Source organism: Mixophyes fleayi, chromosome 7, assembly GCF_038048845.1.
Source record: "Mixophyes fleayi isolate aMixFle1 chromosome 7, aMixFle1.hap1, whole genome shotgun sequence".
Taxonomy (NCBI): domain Eukaryota; kingdom Metazoa; phylum Chordata; class Amphibia; order Anura; family Limnodynastidae; genus Mixophyes; species Mixophyes fleayi.
In genome coordinates, this window is record NC_134408.1 from 54,011,665 (window position 1) to 54,037,696 (window position 26,032).

At 40.4% G+C, this 26,032-nt stretch overlaps 1 protein-coding gene across 1 annotated transcript in view; it reads left to right on the forward strand.

The window, feature by feature from the left end:
* Window positions 1-878: 878 nt before the first annotated feature.
* Window positions 879-26,032, forward strand: part of TMEM114 (transmembrane protein 114) — an 82,126-nt gene continuing 56,972 nt past the window's right edge. Inside the window, exons 1-2 of the mRNA XM_075179844.1 lie at window positions 879-1,264; window positions 1,391-1,471. Of these exons, the coding sequence (XP_075035945.1) occupies window positions 1,081-1,264; window positions 1,391-1,471 (265 nt within the window). The 5' untranslated portion in view covers window positions 879-1,080. The remainder of the gene's footprint in view (window positions 1,265-1,390; window positions 1,472-26,032) is intronic.

Below are 26,032 nucleotides of genomic sequence, written 5' to 3' on the forward strand. Positions count from 1 at the left end.
TATATATATATATATATATATATATATATATATATATATATTAATTGCCCCTAATCCCCCATTAGATTAATAACCCTTACCCTCACGCCACTATTAATTTAATAGCTCATGCCCACATTCACCAACATCCACATTACATTAAGAGCACTTCTACACTTATCTTTCTCCATTCGGACCCCTAAGTGGTATGCTATAGGAAGCAGACTTTTATATCTGCGTCCCTTGCTGTCTGCATACATGGGATGAAGTGTGCACGTTGGCAGGTCCATGCCCCAGGTCACTTGCTGCCAGTAAGGGGAGTCAAAAGGGTAGAGTGCACAGGCAGAGTGGAGAGATGGAAGAGGAGGATCAGATCAGAGTGATCAATGCAGAACATACACAAAGGTAACTGGTTCCAGGACAGGAATAAATTCCTGGCACCATGACAGGGCAACCAGGTTGCTATTGACTATGTCGGTCCAGCAAGGACCCATTTCAAAATATGACATCACTAGAATGGATGTGTATACATTTCTTTATCAGTGAGAAGGGACTAAATAAAAAGAGACTATAGAAAGATTTGCTATGCATTTGTGTATTCTGATTATTGAAAGGATTCCTGTAAATTAATATATAAAATAATCAGAAATATAGAATCCCATGGTTAAACTGTTTCTCTCATTATTAATTAATAGAAAATATAAATTACTTTTAAATGAACTAAATCCTTTCATTGCTCAATAATCTTGCTCTATGTTATATTAAATACAAGGTCATCCTTTGAAAAATTAATCATATGTACAATGCAGTTGTGACTCAAATGATTGTATTCCACTCCACTGTCTCGATGTCTTGCATATTTATAAGTGAGGGCAGAAAGCTTTCAGTGTTCAGCTTGTTGCATGCTCGCAGCAGTGTCGGCTGAATTGTCAATCCTGCCACTGGCTGTTCTACAACATCACTAGAATTGTTTGAACCTACAATAGAGGAAGACAGCTTTTGCTGCTGTGCTGATGGAACCTGATGTTTGCTTCATCCTAATGGAAAAGTGTAGCACAGAATTATACTATCTGCATCACAAGTGACCTAATCTTATCTAAAATGAAGCTCAAGTTGAGTATTCTGACTATTTTTGTTACCTTTGTAGGTATTTTGAGCTTTATATTTTTGGTTGTTGCTATTGGAACAGATTTTTGGTATATTATCGATGCCTCCAAATTGGAAATGAAGAATAACTTTTCAGAGAGCATGAGCTCACACTCAGGGCTTTGGCGGACGTGTAAATGTAAGTATCATAGTAATTTTCATTTGCCAGTTAACCTTATTGATAAAATGCATAAATATGTATTTATTGGGAGAACTGTCAATTTCAAATTTTGTTTTCATCCTAATATCTTTCTTTCTCTTCCAGTTAAGGACAAATGCTCCACTTTGATAAATCCTTTCTGGCATGGTAATGTAAACTTTACAGATTCACAAAAGCAACTTTTAAGTGAGTTGAATTTTGCATTTCTAATATTTTATAGGTTCACTGAAAAAAAACTGTCTTTCAGTAACCCTTGATTTTATTGTACTGGTTAAGGTGCACTAATTCCATTTCAAGCTGAATTGAAATAGTATATTTCTCCAGGAGTTTAATGCCATAATCATTTCCAATAATTAACCTGTCATAACTTTACTGAGTGTGTGTGTGTGTGTATGGTTTGCGTGAGTTAATTTCAAAGAGAAAATAATAGATGTATTTTTGTAACTTAAAATTGTAGATGGTAGCCAAAATAATTTGATTAAAAAAAAAAAATCTTTAAAATGCAAATATGAAATTATTTTTATTTTTGCTAAAGAATTTATCATTTTATTTTATAGTATTAAAAATGCATGTCACTTTATTTCCACAATGTGATGTAACATGTCCTGGATATATATTTATTATTTTTAAACATCTTTGTGACTTTTCTGATCAAAATTAAAACATATTAAAATCTAACTAATATAAAACAAATAATACATGTTTTTTTTCCATCTCTTTTTGCATAGTAGAACAGAGCTAAATTAGTGTTAAATGTGATTGAAATGTGTACTGAGCAGGTTGATAGTTTCATGGTAGTGCATGACTACCACTTGCAGGTCATTTATATTATTGCAAGGTAATATAACATTTTAAATTAGAAAACATTATTCTACTCACAAATTGGTATTTTTCCTAAAATTGACTGTATTAAAAAAAAAAATGCTTTGTAATATTGATACAATATTGTATATTACATCATGCATATCATACCTAGATAAACATATCAACATAATACAGTGCTGTGGCCATGATTCTGAGAGGTGCACTATCAGTGTGAAATTTGTACAATCTCCACATGTTTGATTGGGTTTTCTCCCGGTCATAAAAAATATACTCATAGGCAAATATAAGTGTTTGTGGTAGAGAATTGAAACATTAAGCTGCACTGGGGCAGGTTGTGATTGAATTATAGAAAATTATAGAAAAACCCAAAATTATCTGTAAAAGCACTATGTTAATAAATACATAGATGTAATTATATCATATGTGTAATATATTTTAGATGTTGGCTATATGTAATTGTTACAATATACTTAAACAAATCCAACAAAATTTAAAGTTTGTCAAATAAAATTGTAAGAGAACAGCATCTATTTTATTGGAAGCAAAAATAAATTTCATTTTGCGTGTAACAAGTATTTGATCCCCTGTGTCAGAAGTGTTTTTATGCCCCAGGAATATTTTTAGATCAGTTTTACGTTATCATGTGTTTTAAGAAACTAAAACAGTCTTTTATCTCTGTATCCATAGCAAATGTCAAATAAACAAATCAGCATAGCTTCATTTGCTAGTTGAAATGTTTTATCACGATTCATGTGTTCCTGTCTTGTAATAATCTTCTAAATAGTGAAATTATTTAACTTTACTTTGTCACCTTTCTGAGCATTGTTGATAACATGTAAGCAAAGACGCTCCCAATCCTTTTTGTGACCTAAAACCATCCCTGGTAACCTCAATGCATTTTCCTATGCTATGTATTTTTTTAAGACCTCAATCCTTTTTAGCTTGTTTATGGCAATTTGCTTGAGGTGCATTTCAATGAGAGATTTTTTTTTTTAAATCCAGTATTTTTATTGAAATTTTTTAAGATATAAACATACTAAACAACAAAAAGAAAAGAAAAACAATCGCATACATATCGGAATTAAATGACGGAATTTACAAGATTACATTAAAGCATAATAATAATAAATGTGCTATATTCATTCAGGATATTATTATTAGGATTCTATGAGAGATTTTAGATTCCTTTTTAGGAGCAGACTGTGTGTATGTGTATGTGTGTGTGTGTGTTTGTGGGGGGCGGGGGGGATTTAAATCCACCTGCAGAATTATCAATAGAGGAGTTTTGGAAAAAGTGGTGGCTTAGGTAGGATGTCGGGGTCTATTAAGACTCCTCAGCACATTCCTGTTGACTTTGGGTATAATCACATAGAAGTATCTGGGGATACTCAGGTTGGCTCATTAGCTGTGTCATCACAAAGGTGTTTTGGTAAATAATATTGACCCTGATTTGTGCAAGGATTGTTATCCATCTTTTGATACAGCATTTCAATGGTATATGAAACAGGGTGGGTCTGTGGATGGGGAAAGCATACATTACACCTCATTAATGAAGTGCAAAATGGCCAAGGTGCAAGGGAAAACTGTGGCGTCAGAAAAAAGATTTTACTAGAGATGTGGGCTGACCCCCATGTTTTGGTTTTGAATGTGGTTTTGGTTTTGAATGTGGTTTTGGTTCTAAAATGTGTTCACGTTTTTGTTTAGTGACTGGTTTTGACAAAAAATTGCGAAAGGTTTTGGTTTTGGATCTGGATTTAATTAACAAAATGTAAAAAATAGGTAAAATAATGTAATTTTGAGCTGTTTTGCTCCTATATTACTATGTATAGCATTAACATTATTTTCCAGTCATTTCCAGTCTATTTCCCAATGATCCCTACACAACTGTCCCAATTGTCACCAATTTTAGCCAAAGTCTGCAGTGAGCTGTCTTAATGAAGGATTTTCTAATTTTGCCATCATTGCATTTGCTTTCTTCTATTAAATTCTAAAAATAATCAATAAGTCTATACGGTTCTCTAACTCTATCACAGAGTAAATCATCATCCATCGTATCTCCATCTATACATTTATTCTTTGCCAAGGCCAACATTTGTACTCTTAAATTCTCAGAATCTGGATTTTCAATTGCATTGTTAAGACATGTTTTGGGCAACAAAGTCTGCATCAATGTGAGCATTATACATACTTATTTGTGTAGGAAGGGCAACTATTGGCCTATCTGAACTTCCTGTTTTACATATTTCTGACACTTCACTAATAGAACATATACATTTTATTTACATGCATTCATTATTTATTTGCATGGATCCTGGAGACCACCTCCGCTGCAGAATGATTTTTTAGGAAAGGTTGTCAATTCTACAGCCGGCAGGTCATCATCATCATCATCATCATTAGGTCCTTACATTGCTTCCTTAATAGCACGCATGTAACTATCGCACATGAAAGTGACGTACATCTCTCTTCCAGTATGTTCACTCCTCTCGCAATTGTTGGTTGTCAGTTTTTGAAGAAGTCTGTATTTCCTGTATGTCGGGTTTTTGAGCAGTCGCGATCAACATTTCGGTGTAATTGTTGTCGGAAATGACTTCTTCCCTATATTGACTACCACCGAATAAGTACAATATAGCAAGTTCTTAGGCAGGGTAATTCACAAGGCAAATTACCAGACCATAAGTATTATAAAGCAGTCTCTTACATGTGCCGATCATCAGTATAACTTCTGATCAGCTGACCACGGTAAATGGTTAAAAGTAAGTACAGTAAATGATGCGAGGCTTACAGAGTCAAACAAATGAGATTTGTCATACTCCGCTGACTGCGTAATAACAAACAAAAAGGGCTATTATATACAATAGACACTTATAGCTTCTATAATAATAATCTATGGAATAACTCATAACTATGTGTGACAAGTAAATAATTCAGAAAAAACCCTCAACACACCAATAACCATTATTGAAAGTTGGACTATAAAAAGGGTTATGTAAACAATAATACTGTTTGAAAATCAATATCAAGCCAGCATCTAGTGAATATAAAAAAATAAGAAAAACAGCAGCATCATGGTTGAACTGTTCAGAGAGGCAATACTACATGCAATCAGCATATGCTAAGGAACGTACAAAAGAAAGACAAAACAGAAGAATAAACAAACACCACCTAAAACTAAAGGACAACAAAACTGCCAAACAATTGAGTTACATATTAGAACTTTAAAGTCATATGTCATCCTATTTATTATTATTAATTATTATTGTTATCTTTAACTTACAAAGAACCAATATATTACTCAGCTCTGGGATGGTGTCATGATACAATCAAATAACATACAATGGCATGAAATAGAAACTAAATATGACCCTGCCCAAATAAACTATAAATCTAATTATCAATTGAATGCATCAAATGAGATGAATCATCCAAATTAATATTATTATAATTATTATTATCATTATTATTAATATTATTATTATATTATCTGTGTAGCGTTTGTATGTTTTCCCCAAGTTTTTGTGGGTTTCCTCCGAGTACTCTGGTTTCCTCCCACACTCCAAAAAAAGCCAAAACATACTGGTAGGTTAATTGGCTGCTATTAAATTGCCCTTAGTCTCTCTTGGTCTGTGTGTGTATATGTTAGGGGATTTAGATTATAAGCTCCAATGGGGAAGGGACTGATGTGAATGAGTTCTCTGTTCAGTGCTGCGGAATTAGTGGAACTATATAAATAGATGATGATCATGATGATGATGTAGCTTAGTTGTCCTGAACATTTTCAGTGTTAGAAATGGATTTATGAAAACTTAAAAAGGGTTTATAGCTTTCAGTCTCCATAGAGTCAATATGATTACTTCATCAATATTGTAAAGTGTATAGACGTATGTTGTAAACTCTCAGTATGGTAAGTAAGTTAAGGGTTACCAATTACAATGTGTAGAAACTGTGAGCTAATGCTGAGCTTCCATTGAAAAAATTGACATACTTACCACCATCCAGGCAGCGTTGCTATGGAGATGGGTTTATTAATTATTACATAAATTAAATAACTAACATTAAAGAGTCCTCTTATTAAGATGCTATACAATGGATGTGCTCACTGATGCAATTAAAATGCCCTTTTAATAAGCTGCATTGACCAACTGTAATGTCTGTCACTGATACACAATTAATCATTAACAAACATGTGTATGGTCCCTACAAATTCTACCACAGAGATAGCCAGTCTGGGCTGATTATTATAATAAGGAAACCTGCACCATGTTGCTCCTCTGTTATGATAACTCATTCCCAGGTTGGTCAGCACAGAGCTGTAGCGGAGGTCAGAAGCAAAAATTAAATTAACCTCTTTCTGGATGTAACCAGCTTTGCTATGAAAATATGATGGGACTATTCAAGACCATGTGTGGCACTTCATGGAGAAAACAAGTTATTCGAAAACATATAATCTTAGATATATGTGATGTGTTGAACTAATGCTTAATTATTCCTGCATATACAGTATGTATGATAAAAATATCCTCCTAGAATAAAAGGGTTAGTTGTAGATCCTTTTCTGTTTAGTTACTAAAGTAAAAAGACAGATCTGATTATTACATATTTTTTGTTTATATATATCTGTGCACCTTCAAATGGGCACTTAAAACTCACCTATTCCTCAAAGCCTACCATCCATCCACCTAAGCATCTTTCCATTCTTGAGTTCCTCACCATTCCTGAGCTCTTCACCTCTCTTCTCCCGTCTCTCTACACACTCCTCTTTCGTTATATCCCCTCCACTGACTCCCCCTTGTGCCTGCTGTCTGTCTGCCCTCCCTTTAGGATGTAAGTTCTTATGAGCAGAGCCTCTGTCCTCTAGTCTCTATACCTTTTCTTCTGCTCCAACTTTACTGTACTAGCTATGCTTGTAGCTTTTGGAGTCTTGCTATTACTCGTTTTTGTTTGTGTTGTTATAACATGTATAGTCTACTGTTTGTCATCTGCATGGCACTGTGGAAACTTTTGTGGCACCTTATAAATAAAGGATGATGATAATATAATAATAATATTATTATATTGAGGGCTAATTAATTATTTGTGACCATAACTTTCAAGAGTATTTGACTCTGGATCCGATCACCAATTACTGTGAATTCCAAAATCGAAAATTAATTAATTTGCCTAAAAATATTGATTTAGACATAGACTGCTTTCAATTCCTTCTCATATTTTTCAAGTTAACTGCATGCAATATTGTTACTGTCTCTAACAATTGTATCAAATGAGAATATCAAGGTTGGTTATTTAATATATGATCCATTTTACGTGGCTATTCCATTTGAACCAGGAGGAATCTGTGGGAGTTGGCCTGGGCAATGACCTGTCAGTCAATTCCCATGCCATCTCTTAAAAAGTGGAGGTGTCGGGAACATAGAGAGCTTGTAGCTATTTATAAGGGATAAATCATAACTGCAGTGTAAATATGTTATATCAAATAGCTCTTATTATACTATGTAACTGTAAAAAACAATTAGTTTATTCACCTAGTCTGTTGTGGTGCTAAAGTGTTTTACACTAACAAAGACCATTACAATGGTTTCTGATAATATCTTCCCACTGATTGTCACGTCAGCATATATTTAGATCCTTGTATAATTCTATTTCAGTACATGCTAGAATGATAGTATATCATCTCACTACCATGTCCTTTAATGGCCACAACTACCTGCCTTTGTCCCTATGAATATTCTAACTAAACAGCTTCATGAATCAAGCATAGGCACACAACTTAAACCCTGACACGTGTTTCGCGGTATGAACGTTTTCAAGTCTGAAACCGAATGAAAAGAGACCAGGGTTTAAAAGGTGGATTAACCAATCGGTGCATTGCATAATGCTACCTGTTATCCGATGTTAGCAGAGGGATTGACTGTACATACATTCACACTTTTTTTAATTCACAATACTAATTGCCCTGGCATGATTCTCATCCTCCTATCAGAGAACATGACTGGGTAAGAGTGACAGACTTCTCAGCTCTCATGTTGGAGTTTCTCCATGTGATAATACAATACAGTCCTCCTATCATCTTGTAAATTCTTGATTGACATCCAATCTCGCCAATAATTGCCCTAAAAGAATGGATCCAACATGTTGCAAGTAAAAAAAACTATATTGTTTCCTTGTAATTATGTCTTAAAAGTATGTGGTTTATAAATAATCAAAGCTGATTTATGTTAAGGAGCGTTGATAGAGGTTCATTCAAGTATTTCTATGAATGACACAACCACCTCCGCTTAGAATAACAAGCTATGATATTTTTTTATGAAGTGATTATGATATCTGATGTATTTATTTAAACAAGTTCTTCATATTGTTACCTTGTATTTAATTAACATATACAGGAGTAACACTTATAGATCCTAAAATTTGGATACATTATTATATCCTACACCAAGTATAGAGCGGGATAATGGACATCCAAATGTTCATGATAAATATTTGGAATGACAACTTTGTTACCTTTTTTGTTCCTGCATAATGAAAAAGAGTTTAACTGGTGTCCTCCTACATTGTACTTATCTCATGACTTTTACTAAAGAAATTTAGTGAATAACATACTCACTTCTGAAAACCCCTAATTCAAAAAAATATTTATTAAAGGGAGTTTGCCCTCAAATGGTCATTGCTTATTGTGCCATGCACTGGGGAATGTATACTAGACATAATTTTATGATATTTTTGTATAGGATATAAACAAATTTAGGGGATTGTTGTCTACCTCTTTGCCTGCCTCTGCTATTTTTTGTCTTTTCTGCTATCAGCCAATTATAAAATACCCAAAGCTCAAATTTGACACACCATGTTTTGGTAGCAATTTCACAACTCAATAGTATTAACATAAGTGTTCTGAGAGGTGAGTATGGGGATACTAACATATTTTATAGCAGCTGTACTAAAGAGTGATCAGCTCTACATCTGACTAAGAGCTTTATAGAAATTAGGTAAAGTCTGTCACCTGGTTATTATAAAAAGGGAACCTCACAGTTTGGGTTCCTTATTATAAAGGTAATCAACACAGATTAATCAGCCACAGTGCTGGCCAACAACTGGAAGGAGGGGCACATGTTGAAAAATTCCAGACCTAATTTTTCTGCTGTCAGGTTATTGACCAGGCAGGGTTCTCATCTGCATCTACTCTGTGCCAGTTAGAGAGCGGAATAATTATTAGGGGTGTGCGCTGGCCACTTATTTTTTAAATCCAGTATTTTTATTGAAATTTTTTAAGATATAAACATACTAAACAACAAAAAGAAAAGAAAAACAATCGCATATCGGAATTAAATGACGGAATTTACAAGATTACATTAAAGCATAATAATAATAAATGTGCTATATTCATTCAGGATCATACATCGTAAATGCTTATACATAAGAATGTTACACATGCAGGGTTTATTACATGGACTCAGATACTTATTATAAGAACTGCGGTAGCCATACTTTTAAGTAGATAGAGCATCTGTACTAGATGACATAGGATAGAATGGAGACTCTAACCATCTGTACCATATATTCCCAAATTCCTTCAGAGCCTGTCTGCTAGTATAAACAAATCTCTCGTGCCTTATGGTGGTATTGACCAGTGCCATCCAATTTTTAACCGTGGGACTCGTCGGGGCCAACCACAGCCTCGCTATACAGACCTTAGCCAACATCAATAACTGTGAAATGTACATTTTTGTCAGTTTATTAACTTTCCCCTTCAATCGGAGCCCAAAGAGACAAGTGGCCGGTGAACTAAGAGACACTTCAATTCCAGTAACCTGAATACATTTCCTGATCCTTCGCCAGAAGATTTGTATACATGAACACTCCCATAGAAGGTGCCAAAAGTTAGCATTGATCGAATTGCATTTCGGACAGTTAGGGGTAGCATCCAGGCGAAATTTTGCCAATCTAATAGGGGTAAAGTAGGCCCTGTGTAAGATAAACACCTGTATTTGTTGAAATTTTAATGATGAAGTATAACCTTTAGTACTGTCTGTAACCATTTCCCACTCCTTGTCTGATAAAGGGCCAATATCTATTTCCCACTGATTCCTCAAACCATCCAAATCATCTGCAGTGGATTCATACAGAAGACATGAATACATTCGAGAGATCAGACCTCTATAACCCAAGGCCTGTAATTGTTTCCTCAGTGGATCCACCCCAAACACCAAAGTCTCCCCTTTAAATTGTGTGTTTAGGGCGAATCAGCACTAGGGGTGTGCACTGGCCACTTTTAGTGTTTTGTGTTTTGGGTTTTGGGTTCTGATTAACTTGATGTTTTGGGTTCTGATTTGTTTTGCCAAAACACCCGACGAAAGGTTTTGGTTCTGATTTAGGGTTTTGGGTTCTGATTTATTTTTAAAAAAGCATAAAAAGTGCTAAAATCCCGTTTTTTGTTTTTTTTTCACTCCTACGCTATTATTAACCTCAATAACATTCAATTAGAATCATTTCCACTAATTTCCAGTCTATTCTGAACACCTCACAGCTATCTGGACTGCGTAGTGGAGTGGCCCCGGTAAACAATTTGGTACCGGGGCCACAATACCTCCTCCAACTGGTCTGAATTCCACTGCACAGATGGCTGCTCCTACATCCTCTACAGCATATAGAGGGTGTAGTTCGAGCGCGTCACTACCTCTTGTTTTCGACGATGACAGGTCATTTTCATTAATTTTTGATTTGGCAGCAACAGTCAACGTATTTTAATATCTGATACGCATCTATCTGGAATGCGGCCACAATACCTCCTCCAACTGGTCTGAATTCCACTGCACAGATGGCGGACACCGGATGCACGTCTAACACCAACATAGCTGTTAAGGCCGCAGTTATTTTTGGATACAACAGCAACAGTGAACGTAGTTTGACTTTTAAATAGCAGTACCTATTATTTTTTGGTACAGCAGCAACAGAGAACGTAGTTTGACTTTTAAATAGCAGTACCTAGTATTTTTGGGTACAGCAGCAACAGAGAACGTAGTTTGACCTTTAAATAGCAGTACCTAGTTTTTTTTGGTACAGCAGCAACAGTGAACGTAGTTTGACTTTGGAATAGCAGTACCTAGTTTTTTTTGGTACAGCAGCAACAGTGAACGTAGTTTGAGTTTTAAATAGCAGTACCTATTATTTTTGGGTACAGCAGCAACAGAGAACGTAGTTTGACTTTTAAATAGCAGTACCTAGTTTTTTTTGGTACAGCAGCAACAGTGAACGTAGTTTGACTTTTAAATAGCAGTACCTATTATTTTTTGGTACAGCAGCAACAGTGAACGTAGTCTGACTTTTAAATAGCAGTACCTAGTATTTTTTAACCATTTTTTTAATATTTTTTTTCAATTATTTTTGTAAATTTTTTTATATTTTTTTTCAATTATTTTTGTATAGGTTTTTAATATTTTTTTTTTACATTTTGTATAACTTTTGAATAATTTTGAAATAACAATGCCCTTAGCAGAACAGAGCACAGGACACAGGCAGCACCACTGGACTCAGCAGGACAGAGCACAGGACACATCACCACTGGATTCAGCAGGACAGAGCACAGGACAAAAGCACCACTGGACTCAGCAGGACAGAGCACTGGACAAAGCACCACTTGACTCAGCAGGACAGAGCACTGGACAAAGCACAAAGAACCACTAAACTGATCAGGAGCTCCCTAACTACAACCTCCCTCACGAGTGATCACAGCCAGAATGAAGATGGCGCCTGCAAGGTGAGTATTTATGACATCCGAGTCTCGCGAGATCCGACGCAAGACTTGGATGTCATAGCCTTGGTTTGGCTCCGTTTGGCGCCCTGAAGTTCCCGAACAGTGCTCGGATCCCGTCGGATCTGCACTGTTCGGGTGGGCTCGGATTTGCGGAATCCGAGCCCACTCATCCTTAATAATTATGAACCACAGAAGTGCCGTTGAATGTCACTTCCAGGGTTGTCCCATCTGCTTTGGATTTGGGGGTGAGCAGTATAGGTGACCTGTGGCGTTTCAGCCACTGTACTATAGAACTACAAGCATGATGAGGCTTATATCCACAATAGTTTAAGAGTTTAGGGTGGACCATTTATTATTATTATTATCTTTGACCTATAAGGCGCCACAAAGGGTCCGCAGCGCCGTACATTACATATACAGAAAACAGAGAACCAAGACACAACGTGATACAAAAATGTATACAAACACAGGTGACAGGGTAAAGCAAATAAGATTATTTCTGGGACAGATAGTGAAAGGGATGGTAAAAATCAGCGAGAAGAAGGCCGAAGCTTAAGAAAACAGGGCTAGCGAAGCAGGCCAAGAGGTACAGAGGGTGATGGAATAGTAGAAGGAGCACACAAGGAAAGAGGGCCCTGCTCCTGAGAGCCTACATCCTAAAAAGAAGGGTAGACACAAATAGGGTGCTACTAACTGTGGGAGAGAGCCAGGACAAGGGAGTTAGGAGGAGGACTGATAGACTTGAATAAAGAAATGAGTCTTAAGGGTACGCTTGAAGTCTTTGAGAGTAGATGCTAACCTGATGGATCGTGGAAGATCGTTCCACAGCAGGGGAGCAGCCCAGGCAAAATCCTAGATTAAGGACAAATACATTAATAAATGCATCAATAAATAAAGACTACTTTTTAAAATTATCTTCATTAGACCTGAAAAAGTACTTTTCTGGGATAAGTAGTTCCACAACAGCAGGACGGAGTCAGGTGGCCCAAATGCATTGTACGATTCTTAGTGAGCCCTGTTCATTATACTTGGACAACCAGTGTGGGGAACCAGTCTTGGTAATTATTCCAGCCCTCACAGACATGGGGTTCTGGAAAATCCCAAGGAAACCAACCCAGGCTGTGAAGCACTGGGACTCTTAGAGAATTTATGAAGGGATAATTGTACCTATTTTTAAGTATTTTTATTACACATTGCACTGTGTGGAGAGTGTTTTGTCTCATGGCCTCCTGCTCATCATTGCTTGTGTAAACAAAGTTTTGTGTTAATAAACAGTCCCCTACACCTCTTCTGTGTGTGCCACAGTCATTGTAATTGTGTTCCAAGTCATGACACATACTGGGGGAGGGTGATTATTATCATAAACCCAAGATTGATAGCAAGGTGAGAAACTGTAGTAGTGCATAATTTGCTTACAGAAAATATGTAAGCACTTTGCGGATAGGTAAAGAAGGACACATCTGTACAGTCATGATCCAAGTTATCACAGATATGGGAGAGGACACATTGTTATGAAACACCATGCCACTAAAAAAATCCTAAAGTAAAAGTCACAATCCCATTAATGTTAATATTATCATCAACATGTATTTATATATCAGCATATTCCATAGTGCTTTACAATTGGACACAAATACAGTAAAAACACGAGAGGGTATTTGCAGAAAGAAAGGTAAAAGGTCTCTGCTCACTATCTTACAATCTACAATGTAGGACAGTAGGAGTTTATTACAAGAGGTTGAGTGCTATATGTTGCACTTTATTTTTGCAGAAACCTATTTTCAGTGCACTTATGCTGTTATATGTAATTGGTGTCAGCAGTGTTGACGGTAGATGTTAAACCACAAGAAGCTTTCAGGCTTAACCAATTTGTTTGTTTTATTTCAGAATTAGTTGTAACAGATGATGTACAGTTGCTCACAGTTGATACTGACTGTAACAGAAAAGCAGTATGAAAATCTTATGCAGTTAATGAATTTAACTGTATTGCAGTACATTCATATATGCAGATGGTAGTAAATGTATATTGTGGGCAATGTCAGATATCAGGTTGCTCATATATATTTGTGCCGCCGCTCGCTTTATATAAGTAAGTTTTTAATCAAAAAGGATGCAGCTCCAGTTATGACGTCTTTACAGTTCAACTGTCACTTGGATGAACCTTCTGAGCTGAACTTCCTGTCTGTGCATGCTCAGCAGAGTGATGCGGACGGCTGGAGGTTACTTGACTTCCTGTCTTCAGATCACAGGGGACACCATACCAAGATGGGAGATGGAGCATAGCGCTCCATATTAACATTTGTCTTGCCAGGTTGCAATGGTTAAAAATGCTTAATGGGCTATATGATAAAAGTCACACAGCAATGTTAGTCTGGGGGGGTCAGATAGTTGTTTGAGTTTAGAAAGAATACACATAAGTTTTGTCCAAATTGTGTAGAGGGGTGGTAATCAGGTAAAATAGAATAGAGCGGTGTAGTCTAGGGAGGCCAAGAAGGTATTTGGGGAATTTGAGAAGCTTGCCTGAAGGTGTGTTCTCAGGGAATGCTTGAAAATTTGGAAGCTAGAGGAAAGTCTTGTTATGCAAGGAAGGGCATTCCACAGAGAGGGTGCAGCACAAAAAAAGTCCTGTAACTGGGAATAGGAGCAGGTAATTAGTGTAAATGAGAAAAGGAGACCTTCCACAGAGAAGAAGGGTCGAGTGGAGAGATATTTTGAGACAAGTGAAGAGATGTATGTTGGTGCAGAATAATTTTATATTGGATTCATTAAAATACAGGCAACCAATGCAGGGACTGTGTCACGGGCACTAGGAGTCTTTACCCAGGGATCACCAGGTGATAGGCTTACCAGAGCAGTATAGGTGGTAATATGGTACTCTGGTAGCAGGGTGATCACGGAACAGGAAATAGCAGATGATGAGATGCTCAGGAAAGTCTATGACTAGCAGCACTGGCAATATGGAGGTAGTAATACACGAGGAACTGTATGGACAAAGGACACGTGAAGGTAGTCAGTGGTCTGCGGTAGCAAGTTGTACCACTGCTATAGTGAGGAGGAATGTCCAACAGAAACGAGGAGGTGATGAGAGTCAGCGGTCTGCGGATAGCAAGCTGTACCGCTGTCTGAGTGAAGGAATGGAATCCAAATGGAGGTATCCGGGGAGTCAGTGGTCTGCGTTAGCAAGTTGTACCACTGCTATGTGAGAGGATACTGGAGCAGGTGAAACTGGAAACAGGGGTCAGTGGTCTGCCACTAGCAAGTTGTACCACTGAATATATATGTGAGGAGGTGCACGGGGAGAGACTGCAACACAATATATACACGGGCACCTTGACTTTGATCCACAGTAATATGCACAATATAAATGTATAAATGACTGAACAACACTGCCAATATAGAAAGTCTCTTGAAGTAATCCAGCATGAGATAACACAGTCAATGATGGCAATAGACTCAGCGGATAGTACACTCCAGAGGAGAACCAACACAGTCCAGCAAGGTATGCAATACACAGCACAGTCAATGGGAAGTATGCATACCGTGGTTCAGGAGAAGGCAGTCAGACAGAAGTGCAGAGATACCTGAACGGCAGGAGGCCGGCAGGATGCAAAGTCCCTGGATGGGTGAAGCGGTGGTCTAGCAGGTGCAGCGCACAGGTAGGTAGACCAGCAGGGAACCCAGGAAGGCGTGGAGAGCGGATCAGCAGTAGATGGATGCGTAGCGCTGAGAAGTAACAGCAGCGGGTCTCTGCGGGAACACGGAGGTAGCCAATAGCAACCAGCAGGTGCAGTAACGATGGGACACCAGAGCAGAGTTGAACTGGAACAGTTGATCACGGAGAGTAGCGGGTAGCAATAGTGGCAGCAGACTCAAGGAAACACGGGAGCGTTGACAAGGACTGAAGACTGAAGCGCACAGAGGCAGCGGATAGGAATCAGCCAAACAGTCACGATGAAACACAGACGGGTTGCAGGTTGAAGACTGTAGTGCACGGAGGCAGCGGATAGGAATCAGCTAGCAGTCACGATGATGAAACACAGACGAGTTGCAGGTTGAAGACTGTAGTGCACGGAGGCAGCGGATAGGAATCAGCTAGCAGTCACGATGATGAAACACAGACGAGTTGCAGGTTGAAGACTGTAGTGCACGGAGGCAGCGGATAGGCATCAGCTAACAGTCCCAATAATAAATGGTAGAGTAGAAGTGGTTAGAAGACTGTAGTGCACGGAGGCAGCGGATAGGAATCAGCTCACAGTCACGATGATACAGTAGATGGTAGAAGTGGTATGGGAACCACAGTAGGAGAAGTGGTTTGAAGACTGTAGTGCACGGAGGCAGCGGATAGGAATCAGCTCACAGTCACGATGATACAGTAGATGGTAGAAGTGGTATGGGAACCACAGTAGTAGAAGTGGTTTGGAAACCACAGAGGTAGAAGTGGTTTGGAAACCACAGGAATCAGCTGGGCTGAATAAACGAGGAAACACAGGAACACCTTCAGAGACTCATGGGGAATGAGACTCCAAGATCAGGCAACGTGGTGTTGACCACAGGTGCTTAATATAGGGAGGTTGCCTGATCTGCCAATTAAGTTAAAGGAACATACACTGAAGGTTTGGAAAGGGCTGCGCATGCGCAGTCCCTCAGGATAGAGGACGTCCACGGTTCCTAATAGTCCGGGAAGAAGCACTCACAGTCCGGTGAGTGACAGTACCCCCCCTTTTAAAGGTGGGCACAGAACGCCTGGAACCGGGCTTGTCCGGATTTTTGGAATAAAACTTCTTCAGAAGGGCAGGAGCATTAAGATCTTCAGCTTTGATCCATGAACGCTCTTCAGGACCAAAGCCCTTCCAATGAACGAGGAAACGGAGGACTCCTCGCGAAATTTTTGCATCCAATACCTCAGTAATCTCGAAATCCTCCTCCTGATGAACTTGAACTGGCTGCGGTGCTGAGGGAGGAGTCGAGAAACGGTTGATGATGAGAGGTTTGAGCAAGGACACATGGAAGGCATTGGAAATCCGAAGATTCTTAGGAAGAAGAAGTTTAACACATACTGGATTGATAACTTGAATGATCCTATATGGACCAATAAAACGAGGGGCGAATTTCATAGATGGAACCTTCAAACGAATATTTTTGGTAGATAACCAGACACGATCTCCAATTTTTAGTGGTGGAATAGCCCGCCTCTTCTTATCTGCGAAAGACTTATATTTATTAGATGTCTTCTTTAAACAGGTTTTGACCTGAGACCAGATATTTTTGAAGGTTTGACAAGCAGTCTCCACAGCAGGAACTTGGGTGGGCGGGAGGGCAGGAAATTCCGGAAAAGACGGATGGTGACCGTAGACCACAAAGAATGGAGTTTTGGATGATGACTCATGGTACATGTTGTTATGGGCGAATTCAGCCCAAGGGAGCAATTCTACCCAGTTGTCTTGGTTGGCTGAAGAGAACATCCTAATAAAAGTCTCAAGATCTTGATTGACTCGTTCCGTTTGTCCGTTAGATTGCGGATGGTAAGACGATGAGAGTGCTAATCGTATGCCCAAGGTTTTACAAAGGGCCCGCCAGAATCTGGAAACGAATTGTACTCCTCTATCCGACACAATCTCAGACGGACATCCATGGATGCGGAAGATTTCTTTAATGAAATGTTCAGCCAGAGTAGACGAGGAAGGTAAACCGGACAGAGGGACGAAATGGGCCATCTTCGAAAATCTGTCTACCACTACCCAAATAGTATTGTGATTCTTACTTGGTGGCAAATCAGTAACGAAATCCATACTAATATGGGTCCAAGGCTTGGACGGAATGGGTAGTGGTCGCAGCAACCCTGCTGGAGTTCTGCGGGAGGATTTGAACTGAGAACATAAATCACAGGAAGCAATAAACTCTTTGACGTCTCTCCTCATTGAAGGCCACCAGTAACTACGAGAGAGAATCTCAAAGGTCTTGTGTTCACCGGCGTGTCCAGAAAAACGAGAGGCATGGAACCACGAAAGGATTTTCCTCCTCAGAGTAGGAGGCACAAGGGTCTTCCCAAATGGTAGCATTTTGGTGGATGAAGCAGCCAGAGAAATACATTTGGGGTCTAGAATAGCATGGTTGGGAACCTCTTCTACATCAGAGGACGTCACAAAAGCTCGAGATAGAGCGTCAGCTTTCTTGTTCTTAGCGGCTGGTTTGAAGGTTATAATTAATTCAAAACGGGAAAAGAAAAGAGACCATCTTGCTTGACGAGGATTCAAGCATTGAGCAGATTGCAAATATGACAAGTTCTTATGATCCGTGAAGATCGTCACCGGATGGCGAGCTCCTTCCAACAAGTATCTCCATTCCTCTAATGCAGCTTTGATGGCCAGCAACTCCTTGTCCCCGATAGTATAATTTTTCTCTGCGGGCAGAAGACCCCGAGAGTAGAAGGCACAAGGATGTAATTTTTGTTGCTCCGAGCGTTGGGAGAGAATAGCTCCTAAGCCCACATTAGAGGCATCTACTTCTAGGAAGAAGGGGAGTGTCACATCAGGCTGTCGCAGAATGGGAGCAGATGAGAAGGCCTCTTTGAGGATTTGAAAGGCTTGGAGAGCCTCAGATGACCATAGCTTAGTATTAGCCCCTTTCCGAGTTAGGGCCACAATGGGAGATGCAATGGATGAAAAGTCTTGAATGAAGCGTCTATAGTAATTGGCAAAACCTAAAAAACGCTGGATGGCACGAAGAGTAGTTGGCTGAGGCCAATGTAGTACAGCATTTACTTTGTCTGGATCCATCTTCAGGCCAACTCCGGAAACTATATACCCCAAGAATGGAATCTGGGGTAACTCGAATGAACATTTTTCCAATTTACAGAACAACGAGTTTTTCCGTAGTCTGGAGAGGACCTCTGCCACATGTTGGTGATGAGAAGGCAGGTCCTGTGAGAAGATCAATATGTCGTCTAGGTAGACAACGACACATACATATAATAAGTCCCGAAAGATCTCATTGATGAAACCCTGGAAAACAGCGGGGGCATTACACAGCCCGAAGGGCATTACTAAATATTCGTAATGCCCATCTCTGGTGTTAAACGCGGTCTTCCATTCGTCACCGGAACGGATTCTAATTAAATTGTAAGCACCACGAAGATCCAACTTAGTAAATATCCGAGCTCCCTTGATGCGATCAAATAGCTCAGTGATCAGCGGAATGGGATACCGATTCTTGATAGTAATGGCGTTGAGTCCACGAAAATCTATACAAGGGCGTAATGATCCATCCTTCTTTTTGACGAAGAAGAACCCAGCTCCAGCGGGAGAGGTGGAAGGTCGAATGAACCCACGCTGGAGATTCTCCTGTATGTACTCAGATGTGGCTTGAGTTTCAGGTAACGAGAGAGGATAGACCCGACCCCTGGGAGGAGTCTTGCCAGGTAGAAGGTCGATCGGACAATCCCAAGAACGATGAGGAGGAAGACGTTCAGACTGAGCTTTATCAAACACATCGGCAAATGAAGCATACTGAGGAGGGAGTCCCGGGGAGGAAGATGAGATGGAAGATCGCTGTACTTTAAGAGGAATAACTTGAGAGAGACAACGATGGTGACATTCAGACCCCCAAGACGTAACTTGAGGGGTGCGCCAGTCAATCTGGGGAGAGTGACACTGAAGCCATGGAAGGCCTAAGACAATCGGACTTGTCGTAACTGGAAGAATTAAAAACGAAATTTCTTCATGGTGTAGTACACCAATCTGAAGGGTTACTGGAGACGTACTCTGGGTGATGAGACCATTGATGAGGCGTGATCCATCTATAGCCGTCACAGTAATGGGTGTTTTTAAAGTGATCACTGGTAGGGACCATTGATTCACTAGTGATTTAGAAATGAAATTTCCTGCTGCTCCGGAATCAATCAATGCCTGTGACTCAAAGGATTTGGTAGCAAAGGAAATCGTAACATCAAAAGCGCAGACTTTAGATTTCATAGACAATGGAGAGGACTCCAGGGACCCTAACTTCACCTCTCCAGAACTAGTTAGGGCCTGGCATTTCCCGATCTCTTAGGGCAAGAGCTGAGCATATGCGTGGAATCAGCACAATAGATACAGAGTCTATTCTTTACTCTTCGTTTCCTTTCCTCTGAAGATAATTTGGAACGTCCTATCTCCATGGGAATCACAGAGGATGGAGCTGGACGAAATTGAGGGTTTAAACGAAGAGGTGCTTTGACAGCTGTTGTTTTCTCAGACTCTCTTTCACGAAATCTCATATCTACACGATGGCAAAGAGAGATCAAATCTTCTAGTGACGAAGGAAGCTCTTGGGTAGTCAGTGCATCTTTAATTTTATCGGAGAGCCCCTGCCAGAAGGCGGCAACTAATGCTTCAGTGTTCCACTGAAGTTCAGAGGCTAAGATCCTAAATTGAATGACATACTGTCCTACTGTATGGGAGCCTTGTCGCAAACGAAGAATGCTGGAAGCAGCGGAGGTCACACGACCTGGTTCATCGAACACACTTCGGAACGTGGAAATGAATTTGGCACTATCTTGTAGAATTGGATCGTTTCTCTCCCACAGGGGGGAGGCCCAAGCCAGGGCTTGTCCCGAAAACAATGAGATAAGATAGGCCACTCTGGAACGATGGGTAGAAAAATTTTGAGGTTGGAGTTCAAAATGGACTGAACATTGGTTAAGGAAACCTCTACAAGTTTTGGGGTCCCCGTCATATTTTGACGGAGTAGGCAGGTGAAGCGTAGGAGCTGTAGACACCTGGGATGGCACTGGGGAAACGGAGGAAAGCACAGGAGCTTCAATATTAGCTGTAACAGTCTGTCCAGATGTTCCTTGGGAGGTTAATGATTGGTAACATTGAAGTAACAGCTGTTGGCGAGCATCCTGTTGCTCCACACGGCTGACCAGATGCTGCAGCATCTCTTTAGCGGTAGGTTCCGTATCTGGGTCTGTCATGGCCTGATCTTACTGTCACGGGCACTAGGAGTCTTTACCCAGGGATCACCAGGTGATAGGCTTACCAGAGCAGTATAGGTGGTAATATGGTACTCTGGTAGCAGGGTGATCACGGAACAGGAAATAGCAGATGATGAGATGCTCAGGAAAGTCTATGACTAGCAGCACTGGCAATATGGAGGTAGTAATACACGAGGAACTGTATGGACAAAGGACACGTGAAGGTAGTCAGTGGTCTGCGGTAGCAAGTTGTACCACTGCTATAGTGAGGAGGAATGTCCAACAGAAACGAGGAGGTGATGAGAGTCAGCGGTCTGCGGATAGCAAGCTGTACCGCTGTCTGAGTGAAGGAATGGAATCCAAATGGAGGTATCCGGGGAGTCAGTGGTCTGCGTTAGCAAGTTGTACCACTGCTATGTGAGAGGATACTGGAGCAGGTGAAACTGGAAACAGGGGTCAGTGGTCTGCCACTAGCAAGTTGTACCACTGAATATATATGTGAGGAGGTGCACGGGGAGAGACTGCAACACAATATATACACGGGCACCTTGACTTTGATCCACAGTAATATGCACAATATAAATGTATAAATGACTGAACAACACTGCCAATATAGAAAGTCTCTTGAAGTAATCCAGCATGAGATAACACAGTCAATGATGGCAATAGACTCAGCGGATAGTACACTCCAGAGGAGAACCAACACAGTCCAGCAAGGTATGCAATACACAGCACAGTCAATGGTAAGTATGCATACCGTGGTTCAGGAGAAGGCAGTCAGACAGAAGTGCAGAGATACCTGAACGGCAGGAGGCCGGCAGGATGCAAAGTCCCTGGATGGGTGAAGCGGTGGTCTAGCAGGTGCAGCGCACAGGTAGGTAGACCAGCAGGGAACCCAGGAAGGCGTGGAGAGCGGATCAGCAGTAGATGGATGCGTAGCGCTGAGAAGTAACAGCAGCGGGTCTCTGCGGGAACACGGAGGTAGCCAATAGCAACCAGCAGGTGCAGTAACGATGGGACACCAGAGCAGAGTTGAACTGGAACAGTTGATCACGGAGAGTAGCGGGTAGCAATAGTGGCAGCAGACTCAAGGAAACACGGGAGCGTTGACAAGGACTGAAGACTGAAGCGCACAGAGGCAGCGGATAGGAATCAGCCAAACAGTCACGATGAAACACAGACGGGTTGCAGGTTGAAGACTGTAGTGCACGGAGGCAGCGGATAGGAATCAGCTAGCAGTCACGATGATGAAACACAGACGAGTTGCAGGTTGAAGACTGTAGTGCACGGAGGCAGCGGATAGGAATCAGCTAGCAGTCACGATGATGAAACACAGACGAGTTGCAGGTTGAAGACTGTAGTGCACGGAGGCAGCGGATAGGCATCAGCTAACAGTCCCAATAATAAATGGTAGAGTAGAAGTGGTTAGAAGACTGTAGTGCACGGAGGCAGCGGATAGGAATCAGCTCACAGTCACGATGATACAGTAGATGGTAGAAGTGGTATGGGAACCACAGTAGGAGAAGTGGTTTGAAGACTGTAGTGCACGGAGGCAGCGGATAGGAATCAGCTCACAGTCACGATGATACAGTAGATGGTAGAAGTGGTATGGGAACCACAGTAGTAGAAGTGGTTTGGAAACCACAGAGGTAGAAGTGGTTTGGAAACCACAGGAATCAGCTGGGCTGAATAAACGAGGAAACACAGGAACACCTTCAGAGACTCATGGGGAATGAGACTCCAAGATCAGGCAACGTGGTGTTGACCACAGGTGCTTAATATAGGGAGGTTGCCTGATCTGCCAATTAAGTTAAAGGAACATACACTGAAGGTTTGGAAAGGGCTGCGCATGCGCAGTCCCTCAGGATAGAGGACGTCCACGGTTCCTAATAGTCCGGGAAGAAGCACTCACAGTCCGGTGAGTGACAGACTGACAACACGGAGCAGCAGTAGAATAATGTTTTGAAAGGAAAATTAGTCTACTCACTGTTTTCAAAATAGATTATATGGGTGAAAGGGAAAAACCAGTAAGGATGGTATTGCAGTAGTAAATGTGGGAAATAATGAGTGCATAAGTTAAAGTTTTTGCTGGGTCTTGTGTGAAATATGTTCATATTCAGGAAATGTTTTTTGATACGTGAGCAGGATTTGGATACAGAGAAGATGTGAGGAACAAAGGACAGTTCTGAGTCATGGAAAATGATCAGGCAGCGAGCATGAGGGGTAGGATAATTTGTTATGTTGTCAACAGATAGAGATGTAATGCTAAAGATGTTTTTTAATGTGGTGAGAGGACATCTAGCATGAAATAGCAGAGAGGCATTTAATGAGGGCCAACCTAGATGGCAATAGATCCAGAGAGGATGGGTAAATTTGGGTATCATCCACATAAAGATAATACTGAAATCCAAAAGGAGCTTATTTGCTATACAGGAGAAGTGGTATAGATAGAAAAGAGCAGAGGACCTAGGACTGAGCCTTGTGGTATTATAAATGATAACAAAAGCGGAGAGGAGGTGGATACATAGAAACAAACATTGAAACAGTGATTTGATAAGTACTAGGATAGAACAGTGTCCCGAATACCTAGGGAATGTATAATTTGTATGAGAAGAGTGTGCTCAACAGTGTCAGCAGAGAGATCCAGGAGAAATAGAAGCAAGTAATCGCCTTTATAATTAGCAGTGATCACTTCATTGATCACTTTAGTCAGTGCAGTCCCTGTTGAGTGCTGGGAGTGAAAGTCTGACTGAAGAATGTCCAAATGGTTGAAAGGTATTAGGAAAGATAACATATGAGGTAGTGTAGGCAAGTCATTAAGTGGGGCATGGGAGCTTTGTGATGGGATATTAATATGAGAGAGTTTGGGTCAGAATGTTGATTTTCAGAATAGGTGTAATCACTGCATGTTTGGAGAGGTAGAGAGAGAGAAAGATTTTAGTTAAAGTTAGGATGAATACAGTCTGATTTGTGAGAATATAGGATTTATCTTCACATGTGGTATCAAATGATGAGAAGTTTGCCAGAGGGTGCAGGAAAGAAATTAGTAGGTTGTTGACTGAGAAAAAGGACACCATTCTATGTCAGTTCTTATCAATCTTGTTATTGATGTAGTAATCAAGATCTTGGGCACTGAGGAGGTAGTTGGATGGTTTGGTGTGTGATGGTTGGGAATAGATTTACATTTTTTAAAAAGGCATTTGGAGATAGAAACCTGAGCAGAGATGAGAAATTAGAAATGTGTTTGTTTGGCACTGATAAGAGCATTTTGATAGAAGCTGTAGATAGCAGTTTATGTGCTGAATTCATTAGAAATTTGAGATTTATGTCAATGACGCTCAACTTTGCAAGAAAGTTTTTGAAGATATCATGTTACTGTGCCACAGTTGACAAAATTGTAGTGAAGTGTGAAGAGTTGCTTGAACCACTTGATTGAGGGCTGTTTTTAGGGTTTGGTTAACATGTTGAACTGCCATTTCATGAGAGGAGAATGCAGAAATTGAGGGTAGAATTTGCTACATAGAAGAGAAAAGTTGTTGACAATTCAAGTCAAGACTTTTGCGGGTAGGATGAGGCTTGGTAGAGTTCGACAGCAGAGAAGTTAAAGTAATGAGGAAAGTTTGTAATTGATCATCCGAGAGGAGAGAAGAGGGTAAAGGAAATCTAAGTTGAGGACACCAGCAACAGCACCAGAATGCGGAGGGGGGGTGTTATCTCTCTCACCAGGGGAACTAAAATTTATGGTTGCAGTTCTGTTAGCTGCTACTGTGGTAACTACAAAAGGCTTTATTTAGCTTTAAGTGTATAAAGCTTTACACGTAATGTTATGATTATTGTGACATGTTTTTATTTTAAAATAATCATAACAATGGTCCACAAGGGTGTGGACTATGCCAACATAGTCCACAAACATGGAAGAACAGACAAGGGTAAGTTGATCTGATATAAGCAATTATAGTTCAGGAAAAAGACTGCAAAATGCAGAACAGAGTGCAAAAAAAGCAAGGCAGATATACAACATGAAACACGTAGCAAAAGGAGTCAAAACATTCAGAGAAGATATAGAGAATACAGAAACTAAGATCAGACTAGAATGCAATAAAGCTGAACGAATATACAATGACCAGCCACAATATTAAAACCACTAGCAAGTAAAGTGAATAACATTGATGTACCTGTTACAATGGTACCTGTCAAGGAGTGGGCTGTATTAGGCAGCAAGTGAACAGTCAATTATTGAAGTTGATGTGTTGGAAGCAGACATTAATGGCAAAAGTAAGGATCTGAATGATTTTGACAGGGGTCAAATTGTGATGGCTAAATGACTGGATCAGAGCATCTCAAAAAAGATTGATCTTGTGGGGTGTTCCCAGTATGCAGTTGTTAGTACCTACCAAGAGGGGTCCAAGGGAGGACAACCAATGAACCGGGGACAGGGTCATGGGCACCCAAGTTTCATTGATGTGTGCAGGGAATGAAGGCTAGCCCGTCTGGTCCAACCCCACACAAGAGCTACTGTAGCACAAATTGCTGAAAAAATTAATGCTGTCTATGCTAGAAAGGTATCAAAACACATGCATTGCAACTTGCTGTGTATGGGTGTCACTCACCGGACTGTGAGTGCTTCTTCCCGGACTATTAGGAACCGTGGACGTCCTCTATCCTGAGGGACTGCGCATGCGCAGCCCTTTCCAAACCTTCAGTGTATGTTCCTTTAACTTAATTGGCAGATCAGGCAACCTCCCTATATTAAGCACCTGTGGTCAACACCACGTTGCCTGATCTTGGAGTCTCATTCCCCATGAGTCTCTGAAGGTGTTCCTGTGTTTCCTTGTTTATTCAGCCCTGCTGATTCCTGTGGTTTCCAAACCACTTCTACCTCTGTGGTTTCCAAACCACTTCTGCTACTGTGGTTCCCATACCACTTCTACCATCTACTGTATCATCGTGACTGTGAGCTGATTCCTATCCGCTGCCTCCGTGCACTACAGTCTTCTAATCACTTCAACTCTACCATGTATCATTGGGACTGTTAGCTGATGCCTATCCGCTGCCTCCGTGCATTACAGGCTTCAACCACATCCACTCACCTGTTCATGATTGTGACTGCCAGCTGATTCCTATCCGCTGCCTCCGAGCACTACAGTCTTCAACCTGCAACTCGTCTGTGTTTCATCATCGTGACTGCTAGCTGATTCCTATCCGCTGCCTCCGTGCACTA